At 41.2% G+C, this 12,223-nt stretch overlaps 1 protein-coding gene across 1 annotated transcript; it reads right to left on the bottom strand.

The window, feature by feature from the left end:
- Nucleotides 1–606: 606 nt before the first annotated feature.
- On the bottom strand, nt 607–11,548 carry DDX20 (DEAD-box helicase 20). Its single transcript, XM_079941418.1, has 11 exons — nt 11,181–11,548; nt 10,345–10,439; nt 9,394–9,562; nt 8,684–8,798; nt 8,417–8,559; nt 8,147–8,285; nt 7,787–7,845; nt 6,656–6,738; nt 6,203–6,308; nt 5,969–6,070; nt 607–3,119 (listed from the first exon to the last, which is right to left on the bottom strand). Exons 1-11 carry the CDS (start codon nt 11,479–11,481, stop codon nt 1,957–1,959), a joined length of 2,475 nt encoding a protein of 824 aa, XP_079797544.1. The 5' UTR covers nt 11,482–11,548; the 3' UTR covers nt 607–1,956.
- Nucleotides 11,549–12,223: the final 675 nt, after the last annotated feature.

Raw genomic sequence — 12,223 nt, 5'->3', positions numbered from 1 at the left:
GATGAGAAAATTGGACCCCGCAAGGCTAAATGACTAGTACAAAGTAAAAAATAGGTAGTAACAGAGTCAACCAAGACAACTGCTCCTTCTACTACACAACATTCTCAAGTGCGTTTGCCTAAAACCTATCTATAGTCCCCAAAAGATTAAGGGGTTATGCACCTAGAATGACAATTCCAAATTAAAATTCCACACACAGTAACATACAAATGCCAGCAGATTCCTTCCACAGCCACAATAACTACATCCCTTATTTGGGAAGGTAACTGCTGAAATTTTCCTAGCAAATGCTTATGAAAAATAAAACAGTATTATTTTCATGTTATGTATATGCTTACCTCCAGCTTACTTTTATATTAAAAAAGAGATCACAAGACAATCCTAAAAGAGAATCCAATTAATTTCAAGACTAATGGGTACCCTCATCTCTAATTAAGATGCAGGAGTATCCTGATTAAAATTCCCTAGCAATGACAAACTGTGAACTTGGCTGTATTGTGGGGGAAAGGGTAGAAAAAAAAAAGAGGAAAGTTCAATTATATAGCAGTGACAAGATCTTATTTAAACATGTAATTAAAGTCTTTTTAATGACATTCTGGACCTAATTATGGATTTGCTATTTACAGTGTTAATTAATTCACTCTAACTTGGCAATACATGTACAGTACTGATACATATAAATAAAGCATATCATTGCCCAACCCAAATGACAGGAATCTAAGTTAAACAGTTTAGGGCTGTGTTATGTGAGTGTCAGACAGTAAATGACAATGGCTGTGGATGTTTGCTGACAGCCATGGGGGAACGTGTTTATATTGCCTAGACAAGTATGCACACAGGAAAGGAGAGCTTCCCATCACTTTTAAAAAGTAAATACATATCTCTATTCATACTCGGTTCTCTCACCACAAATCCGTTCACAGAGAAGTTTGGGAACCAATCGTATATTCATAAAAGAACTGCTACAGGGAAGAAATTAAAGAATATGTAACTTCCAATTACATTTATCTAAATCATAATTTACAGATACAGCATCTCAGAAAAATGCTAGAAACTTCCCTTAGCCTACCAGCAGAGTACAGCAGTTCTTAACCTGGGTTCCACAGATGGGCTTCAAAGGGTCTATGAACCCTTTGAAATTACATATACAATTCTTGTTTATAGAATGAAATTTTCTGGGACAAATCTATAGCTTTCATCAGATTCATAAAAGGATCCAAAAATCAACAAAGATTAAGAGCTGCTCCTTTTCCTGAGAAACAAAGACAGCCACTACTGATGATCCTTAGCTATTTAATGCACATCAACCACAGCTTCCACAATTATAAAGACAAAAGATATTCAAAAGATGAACAATAAACATGTCAACACACTTGGCTAAGTTTCTACTTTTACTGGTAATAAATATTTTTACTGGAAGCAAACAAGGACCTTCAGGAAAGTCTGAAGCAATGTTTATTCCTTCCTGCCTAAACCTAAAAGGAGAGGGGGCTTTCTGTTCTACCATGCTACAAATTTCTACAAGAACACACCTCTATGGAAATGTAGCCCAAGACTTTTGGAAAGAACTCCACAGCATAAACTAGCATTATTTTTCAAATCTCAACTGTTTTTATTTCTTTTAAGCAAGCAGTGGTATATAAGTCTTTTTAAGTGTTTCTTTTTGGAACAGCTTATAGAAAATGGCACCCTGGGACCTTTAGCTCTATGTCCCCCCAAATTTTCTTTCAAGAATCTCATCCAAGAAGTTTCTTTAAAGAAGATAATTCATCTGACCTGAATCAGGTTGATTTAGGTCAAAACAATCTGAAAACTAGATGTGTCCCAGTGGAAAGCCTCAAAACTTCTCCAGTTGCTCAAAAATGCCACTATATGCCACTCTACTACAGGTCAAGGATGGCAATCCAAAGGTATCACTTGTTGATATCCCCAGATGGCGTGACGTACAGCCTATAATCACTGGTTGCCACGCATCATTTCTTGTAGATAAACGGTATTCATGTGATAGGCTGCCATCCAGCTTGGATGCCTCTGAGCGTTCCAATAATACGACTGAGAAGCAGAAGCATAGTATTCCTGCCACGCCCTGTAGTAAGCTCTCCAGTACTCCTCATAGTCCTGATAGGTGTCAGAAAAACTCGGATGTGTTTCCCTATGGCGGTCATACCAACCATCTTCCTGGGGTTCTGCCTGCAATCGATAGGAAGACCGCCTGGGAAGGCTTCTCTGGCTCTGCTTAGCTCTCTGGTTATGGTTAGCTCCCTCTTTATGCCTTGTCTTTATTTTGATTTCAGGTGATTCTTGATACTCTACTAGATGAGGGGGGTCATTTCCATTCAGAGGTTGTTCCAAAGAGATATGGCCACCCACAGGAATAGATTCCAAGTCTTTCAGCTGAGTATCAGAAGAACCTTCCAAGTATGACTTACTTCCTTTGCTCTGGGAAGAACTCCTTGAACTGTAAGAATCACTGTCACTCTCAGAGTCTCCAGATTGGCTACTACTTGCCAATATCTGCACTCTCTCTTCAGTAATTCTATTTCTCACAAAACCATTTTGAGGATTCACAGTCTGATCCCCAGGACCTGTGTAGTGTCTGATGACTTCCACAGGTTTCTCTAACCCCTCTTTAATATAGTGTTCGTAATCCTCCATCAATTCTGCAAAAGTCAAAGTACATGGCAGATGGGTTTTAAAGGAAGACAGACAGGGAATTTTGGGGAGTGACACAGAAGCTTCTTTGACTTGGTGCTGACTGTTAGTAGAGTTTTCAACAGAGGACTGAATAGAATTCTTCATTTGCTCTTCCAATTGTACGGCACAGCCCAGTTCTTTTGGTGACATGGCTTTTTCTACAATTCCACACTCTGAGTGGCTTTTCACAGGAAGCTTTTGTTTGGTATTATTTTTTGATTTGACTGATAGTGCAGATACAGAAGTATTTCTAGATGAAGCCATGTGGTTACCATGAGCTTTCTGAGTTTGAAAGGTGCTCTCTATTTTTTGAATTTGTTTTAGGGTCTGTGTAGGTATACTTGCTAAGCCATATGTATGCATGGCAGCTTCAACCTCCACATCCCAATCCAAACATTCTTCCATCAGACCAGGAGGAATAGGATCTACGTAAAAGGAATAAAAAAAGTATTAAATTCTCGAGCTGTTCTAGACCAGCATTTTCTGAATGGATTAATAAAGCTTTCCACGGTCAAATAAGATTAAGAAACAAAATATACTAACACTATACTAAGAAGCTTAATATATTAGATTTTAAAAGACCTAAGCAAAACTTGCAGTAAAGAAATTTGCCCAAAAATATAAAAGACCCATCCCATACCCCCTCACTCGAAAAGAGCTTATTCTAGGAGTGAGGTATGCCTCTACAGCGATTCTCCCATCCTTCCTCGTCTCCCTCTCCCCAACTCCTCCCCATTATCTCACTACTGATAACAGCAAAACAAGATATTAGAAAATGGATTGTGCTCCCCAAAGCTTACCAACTGGGAAATATTACAACTGCAACCCTGTACCCAAGTAAATCTGCCACCCTATATTCTACCAGGGAGAAATCACTGCCCTCAACGGTGGAGGAAAAAAACCTCCACGGGGAAAAAAGCCAGATGACTGTGAAAAGATCTGTGGTACCAATGGCACTTGTAAGTTTAAAAAAATTTGCTGGCTCTAACTCTATAAATTTCCTATCCCATCCAGGCATGACAATTTGCTTCCACCTGCACTCAGATCTTTCCAAAGTGTGACCAATTTTCATCTTAGGCAGACTAAGTACACAGAGGCCCTGCTTTACAAAGACCTCCCCTGTCTGTTGCTGCTAGTGGTGTTCCATGTATGTGTACCCACTACTCATTCCCTCAGATCTGGATTCTTCAGCTGGGGCTCTTGATCTTTCACTGCACAGACCCTCTAACTAAACATGGATTCCTACTAAGGTGCCATCCCTTGCTTGCGGAGACCTATCATTCAGGCCAATTCCCTCCTAATCCTGCTCCAGGCAACTCACCCGAACAGTCTGTTGTCACACAAGTGCCTAGTCCAGTATAGATCTAACACTATAAATATTTTCTCATCATTTCGGGGCTCTGTTAACTTTTCATAAAGATCCAAATATGTCACTTTCTGGTAACCAAAGGCAAATCTTATTTTTATCACTAGATGTTATGATACTGAGTCCTACCACAAGTCCTAACTCTCTTGTACCAATTTTCAATTTACTTTTTCCATTATTTATAACTATAAAGATCACCAATAGACTTATACATAGAGAGAATTAACAAAATATAGTCTTAGAACTGACAGAGAACCTAAAGACCATCTACTCTAAAAACAAATATTTTGTAAATCAGGACATAAGCTTAGAGCAATTTAAAAAATGTGTGAAAATGAGTTATCACAAAGCCAAAACTACTAAAATTCACAGTACTCCCAAACCTGTGTTTCATCTAGCTTTGTAAAAATCACTAAAGGAGTTAATATAAATTGGTAAAATATTCATTGTTATATTTATTCAATAACTACATAGTCCATCTTCTAGAAGGTCATGTATACACTATATAAGTATACATTTATGTATCTATACAACGTATATATATACACACACTAACATGCATACATTAACATATACAGTTGACCTTTGAATAACACGGGTTTGAACTGCAGGTATGAACTGCGCAGGTCCACTTATACGCAGATTTTTTCCAATATGTACAATAGTACTACACAATCTGCTGTTGGCTGAATCAGTGGATGTGGAAAGGCAGATATGGAGGGCTGACTATAAGCTATACAGCGATTTATGCTGCATGGAGGCTCAGCGCCTCTAACCACCCCCATTGTTGTTCAAGGGTCAGTTGTATAGCAAATAAACCATATTTCCACCCAGGAGTTTGGTTTTTTTTTTAGTAAGTTTGTTTGTTTGTGTATTGATTGATCGATTGACTGGTTGCATTGGGCTCTATCGATTGACTGCATTGCTCATGGGCTCTAGAGCGCAGGCTCATTAGTTGTGGTGCATGGGCTTAGTTGCTCTGCAGCACGTGGGATCTTCCCGGACCAGGGATCGAACCCGTGTCCCCTGCACAGGCAGGTGGATTCCTAACCAGTGCGCCACCAGGGAAGCCCCAAGCTGCTTTTTAAAACTGCTGTCTTGGAAACAATGCATGTTTGAAACTATTAATGATCTCTTGAAAACTTTTTTAGAAACCCTAAAAAACTGGGTGGAGACTTCCAGGAGGCACAACTACTGAGCCCACGTGTCACAACTACTGAAGCCCGCGTGCCTAGAGCCCGTGTTCCGTAACAAGAGAAGCCACTGCAATGAGAGGCCTGCGCACCACAACGAAGAGTAGCCCCAGCTCGCCGCAACTAGAGAAAGCCCGCACGCAGCAACGAAGACCCAACAAAGACCCAACACAGCCAAAAATAAATAAATTAATTTAAAAAAATAGCAGCTTGATAAATGATTCATTAAAATCAAAAGAAAACACTTCAACATTTTCAGAACAGTGTCCAAATTAAAGATACTATTCCTTCCCCATGGTGACAAAGGGGAGTATGGCAAGAATTACCTTCATAGCAACATAAGAGGTAAAATACATCCCTTGATATAAAAGAATAAAATCAAATTGCAGGGCTACAAAGTAAAATATGGAGTTAATACAGTAGGAAAATATTTTTCATTTTTCATGTGTCATTAGTTAGCTTGCAATCTTCTCCCTGTTACTTATTAGCTGTAAGACCTTAGACAAATATTTAACCTCTCTATGCCTCAATATCCTCATCTACAAAAGGCAGATAATAATAGCGCATACCTCACGTAATTGTGGTGTGAATTAAATGAGTTAACATATATACTTAGAACAGTATCCAACACATCATAAGTACTCTATGTTAGCTATTATTTTTATTAGGCCTATCATTATTATTTTGACAGCAAAATGAAACAGACAAAATATACCTGGTAAAGGCTGAAGATTGATCTTACATTTCTGGGCAATTTTCATCATCATATTTTCTTCTTCTCCCCTACAGCAGTAGGTCACTGTCAGTCCCAAAGTACCTAAAGCACAGAAGGAATGTTAAGTAGTAAATCATTTTCACATAAATGACACTTCAAGTCCACCTGTCACATTATAGCTTCCTCCCCTTAAAGAAAGCACCCAAACTTTTTTCTTTTTTTTTTTTTTTTTACCAAAACGGCCAGCTCTGCCAATCCGATGCATATATGTCTCCCAATTCAATGGAACATCCAGGTTTACAACCAGATTCACGTTCTCAGCATCAATTCCACGGGAAGTCTTGAAGAAGAGCACAGTTGTTTGTGTGCATTAGCCATTGCATGGCACACTATATTATTCAGTATAACCAAGAGCCCAATTAAGAATAGGAGGATATTTAAGAGCAAGGAGGATATTTAGGAGCAAAGGAAAAGAAAATTCATTTCTAATGACTAATTTCAACAATAAAGATAAAAATACAGAAGACATTTTTAGGAAGAAATCATATTCCCCAGCACTGGAAAGACAATTATCTTCTGGTATTCTTGTCAGATACACCCACCTAAAATAATAGATGAAATCTGTACATTTGATAACAGAACATATGTCCAGATGGATTAATCAACCAAACTGAACAGGAAATTTACCAAATCTGTGGAAACGAGGACTCTGCAATGAAACTGCTTCAGTTTAGCCATAGCATCAAGACGCTGATTCTGATTCATGTTGCCTAAAAAGACCCAGAAAGAAAGTCATATAAAAACAAGTGAACAGGGCTTCCCTGGTGGCGCAGTGGTTGAGAGTCCGCCTGCCGATGCAGAGGACACGGGTTCGTGCCTGCGCGTCCGGAACCTGTGCTCCGCAACGGGAGAGGCCACAGCAGTGAGAGGCCCACATACCGCAAAAAAAACCAAAACAAGTGAACATACATTTATCAAATCCACAAAAATCAGAAATCATAATTGCCAGTCTTAACACTTTAACAACCAAAGTTAATTCTGTCCTTATATGCAAATCTAGGTTAAGAACTAACGTCAGAAACAAAAACCTAAAGTCAGAATCTTCTAAAATATGGTTAGGCAATCAACTAGAAATTCAATTTTAAATGGTGACTAGGCTATGCCTGCAGATATAACATTATATCTACAAAGTGCCATATGAGGTTTAACAATTCTTAGGAAAATAATATTGATTTAACCAGCTGTTTACCAATTTGGTGTTGAAGTGTGATCTATCATCCAAATACTGGTCCATCAGAAAACAATCTCCCCAGTATCTCATAATATACCAGGACTAAATGAGCTTACGCTAACAGGTTAAAAACTAAGCTGAGATAGCAATCAAAACTCTAAAAAGGATCTCACTTATCAAAAATTCCTTTAAATCTTTCACTCCTAGGTCAACAGTAATAATTTAGCTTTGTGTCAAAAATGAATCAGTTTTGCCTTCCACAAGACTGTAAAAGTCAATTTAGTTAGCAATTCTTTGTATTTTTTACAATGTTTATCTTAAGATAACAAAGACAGACTCTATTTTGTAAAGTTATTACGTTCTTTGTGGCTATGACTCCAGTTTTCTAGTTTTTTAGTACATACCATGTTACTTCTTAAAGAGACAAATCCCAGTGAAAAATAAACCTGAAATTCCTTTTACTCTGAAGACTCAGTCTAACCTCACACTCACAAGACAAGTCAGGAAGTGGTATCTCTTCCTCCTGACTTTGGAGAAGCTTCAAGTCAGGATACTAAACAAAGATTAAAGTTAAGAGATGAACTTACCTGAAATGCACTCTGCAGGAAAGCCTTTAGAAGAAAGGATATCAGCCAAGTGTTGTGCTCTATGAAAAATAACACAGAGGGTTATAATTTTACAAATACTGCCCCACACCTATCCTTTTATTTCACAAGTTCCCCAGATGACTTTTTTTTTTTTTTTGCGGTACGCGGGCCTCTCCCATTGCGAAGCACAGGCTCCGGACGCGCAGGCTCAGCGGCCGTGGCTCACAGGCCTAGCTGCTCCGCGGCATGTGGGATCTTCCCGGATCGGGGCACGAACCCGTGTCCCCTGCATCGGCAGGCGGACTCCCAACCACTGCGCCACCAGGGAAGCCCCCCAGATGACTTTTTAAGGTACATTACCTGCTGTGTAAATTAGAAAAGACTAAGGCCTGATTAAATGGAATTTTGCTGAACAATTCTTGTAAATGCTGAGTCTTTTCCTCAAAAATCTTATGGGCCAAAGGGTATGAACTGACAACTTTGTAGTACTGCTTCAAACCTACAAAGAAGAGTCTTCTGTTAAAATGAACATATTTTCTATAGCAAATATGAAAGCAAAAGCCAACTTAGCAAAGGAAAGCTCCAGAATATCACAAACCAACCCACTAAATATCCAGTATCTGTACACACCTATGAGACTCGGATCACTGGAGTTTAGTCTTACAAAAGTGGGCTCTCTCATGTACTTTGTCAAAGCATTAGCCAAAAATTCAGGGTAAGTAGCTGACACTGCCAACATCTGCTTACTGGCAGGCAAGGAAGAATAAATCCAACTGCAAAATAAAAGAAAAACACACACACCATGGAAACTATTCAGATGATAATCACCACCTAGAAAAGCAAAAGATAGATACTTTGGGGCACCATTTCAATAGTCAAGTTAGTTATTTTTCTTACTTTATTTGCTCCTGGAAGCTGCCTTCTTCTAAAAGCTTATCTGCTTCATCAAGAATAAAGAGACGTATACTGCCTGGATTCAAGTAGTCAAGTTCTATCAGTTGTTTAATTCTGCCTAAAGTCCAGAAAAAAAATATTCAAATATTCATATGCACCAAATCCGTGCAAATTTCAGCCAATGTTGTTATTCTACTTACAGGTTGAATTGCTAACTTTCCTGACCCAACCCTCATTATTCTTTACACACTAAACCACAAATTAGAAATCCTGAGTTGTGATCTTCCCTAAATCCATTATTTTTTCCCTCACATTTCATCACCAATACGTATGGAAAATAAACACTTCCTGTCAAAAGACTTGTAAGGCACTGAATGCTAGATTATGATTCTGAGTGACTCATGACCGAAGGACTAACACTGAAGCAAAGAATAATCCCAATCCATGGCTTAGAAGGGCTTTCTGAAATCATCTCATTCCTCTTCTGCTCAGAAGCCTATCCCATACTTGTTCTTAAACATCCTTAGAAACAGAAATTTCATAAATCCTGTTGGTAATCCAGTCATGTGTTTATATGTCACTAATCTAATGCTCTTCATTTTTAATCCTCAAAATAATTACCATAATTATCAAAGATTGCCATATTCTTATTGCTATATAGAAGTGTTCAGTTACTTAAAAGCCCCAGTTATTAACAAGCATTGATATCTTACCAGGAGAACCAACAGCAATATGACACTTTTTAAGTCTGGTTTTGTCTTGTGATAATGGAGTCCCTCCGATAAACACATGACACTCTAAGCCTTCCATTTTTATTCCAATGGCTGTGATAACAGAATGTATCTGTACAGCAATTTCTCTTGTAGGAGCCAAGATCAAAATCTAAAAAACACATAAAATATACCTTTAACAAGTCGGTAGAATAAATACATAAGGCAGGACTCAAAAAGCTTTACAGTGTTTTTTAACCCAGATACTCATATCTGGGTTAAAAAACACTGTTGAAGAGTCATCATCAGATATACATGACTGAGAACTTGAAATACAGCCTGCTGTAACTACTAAACCACAAAGTAAGACTATGAGGGTCATACCTGATTCATCTTTATATCCCCAATGCCTGGCATACTGTTTAAACATAACATGGGCTCAACAAATCTTTGCTGAAGAAATGATCTCCAAACCCAAATCTCCTGTTAATTTGGGTAAGGCCCTCTTAGACCCTACTCTGAGAGAACCCAGAAGGTGGGAGATCAGTATAATACATTCACTGTAAGAACCACATGCAGTTACCTACCATAGCCAAACACCTCATTACCACGAATCAGGTCAAATGCTAAACCTCACCACAATCTAGTGAGCAAATAAAAGAATAAAAAATCCCTATCTGTATTCTCAAGTAATGACAAAATTGACACACATGGCAGACTTATTTAACACGCAGTAATAACAGAAATCTCTAAACTTCTAACACTAATAATGTGTATTTGGTCACTAACCACACCAACACCACTCATCAGCCTAAGTATCTACTTTACTTGTATACTTTTCATATGTCTTAACACAATCATTCACTTCTACCTCTGAGGAGCTACTGGTATTTCATCTGACCTGTAGGAAATCCACATAACATACCCTCCTTGGGTCCTCTGAGCTAAACTCACCTGGGTACTTAGGTTTTCAAGAACAAGAGAGTCCAAAGCAATGGTGGAGAATACACAGGTTTTCCCAGTGCCAGACTTAGCTTGAACAATTAAATCTGGGGAGGAAAAAAAAAATTATCATTAGCCAGGACTGACTGAAGAAGCTTAGGTACCAACATGAAATTCCAGAACTAGACAGGCCTCCAGAGATCACATCCTTAACCACCTTCGTTTTTAAGTTAACTCTAAAACAAGCATGCGGCCATATCCAGAAACAGGCCTCCTCCCTGAACCTCCACCGTTTCTCTTCTTTTTTTGGCTTAGAAAGCCGAAATTTATTTTCTCAAAGTTTTGGAGGCCAGAAATATGAAATCAAGGTATCAGCCGGGCCACATTCCCTCCTACGGCTCTATGGTACAATCCTTCCCGTCTCTTCCAGCTTCTGACGGCTGAGACATTTCTTGGCTTGGAGTTGTGTAATTCCAATCTCTGCCTCCATTTTCACATGGCTTTCTTCTCTGCCTTTCTCCCTGCTCTTATAAGGACTCTTGTCACTGGATTTAGGGCCTACCCTAATCCAGGCTGATCTCATCTGAGATCTTTCCTGCCGTTTATATTCCCAAACGTAGAACCACTTGACAGCGTGGAATGGACCTCAACTATCTCCAAATTCAATACTGCGCCTCCGTTTGACAGAGGAGGAAACTGAGGCTCGCGTGCGTGCGGCGTCTTGCCCCGGGCCGAGCCCTGCAAGACGGCCGCTCTGGGCCCTTCCCGGCCCTCGCCAGGGGCTTGGCCGCCGCCGCCGCCGCCCCCTCCTGTGGCCCTCCCGGCCCCTCCAGGGCCCCAGCCCTCACCAAGTCCGCACCGCCCCAGCGGTATGGCCTTGAGCTGCACGGGCGACGGCCGCTCGAAGCCAACCGCCCGCAGCCCCTCCACCACCGGCCGCGACAGCAGCAGCGACTCGAAGTCCCCCGGCTCCGCCAGCAGCACGTCCCCGGTGCGGGTCCGCGGACTGTTGATGTCATGAGCCGTCCGCAGACTCCGCACTGGCCGGGTGGCTGGCTCCGGGGCCGCGAACTGCGCAGCCACGCGCTCCGCCGGCATAGTGCTCTCCACGGTCTTTAAGGCCGCCGAGCCTTCAAAAGCCGTCGCCATGCTAGCCGCGCCGCCGGATCTCGCGGTACTTGGGGAGAGGCGTGGAGCCTGAGAACAAGAAGAGGAAAAACTTTATTGGCAGTCTTCCTGCGAAGACACTGACACTCCCGGCCTCGAAGAGGAGGGGTAAGGGACGGAAGTCGGAGGCTTAGAAGGACTCGGAAACAGCTATAACAACAAAAAAAACGTGGCCTGAGGAAGGCGGGAAAAGGGAGGGGAGGAAAGCTGAGGCTACCGGTGTGTCGCCGCCTGCGGCCTACAGAGGGCGCCGCGCGCTCACGGTGGGAGCACTGCCCCGCCCTGCGCCCGCGTTGCTGACCTCACAATGCTGCCTTTGTGAAGAGCCCAGTGCGTCACGCTCCCAGCCTCCGGGCTTCGGCTCGGCGGTCAACTCCTCCGGCTCCCCACCGTGTCCCGCCCCAACTCGCTGCCTCCTCCTGTGCTCGCAGAGAGCGCCCGAAGTACAGCGAGATTTAGGATTGACCACGTTGCCAGGTATATATCTGTGTGCTTTCATCTCTGCGTTCCCAGCCCCTAGCACAGTACCTGGCACACGCTGAGCTCTGATAAAAGCAAATCGAATTGGAACCAGCAACTGAACTGACAACTCCCACATTAGTATCTACACCTCCGACCCTCCTCTGAACTCCAGACTTGTACATCCATCTCCCTTTTCAACACTTCCACTTTATGTCTAATAGCTCAAATTTAACATTTTCTATGTGTTGCTCCTATCCCTCCC

This window comes from Stenella coeruleoalba (assembly GCF_951394435.1).
Source record: "Stenella coeruleoalba genome assembly, chromosome: 1".
In the NCBI taxonomy this organism is placed as follows: Eukaryota; Metazoa; Chordata; class Mammalia; order Artiodactyla; family Delphinidae; genus Stenella; species Stenella coeruleoalba.
This window is presented reverse-complemented; position numbering and strand designations above follow the sequence as displayed.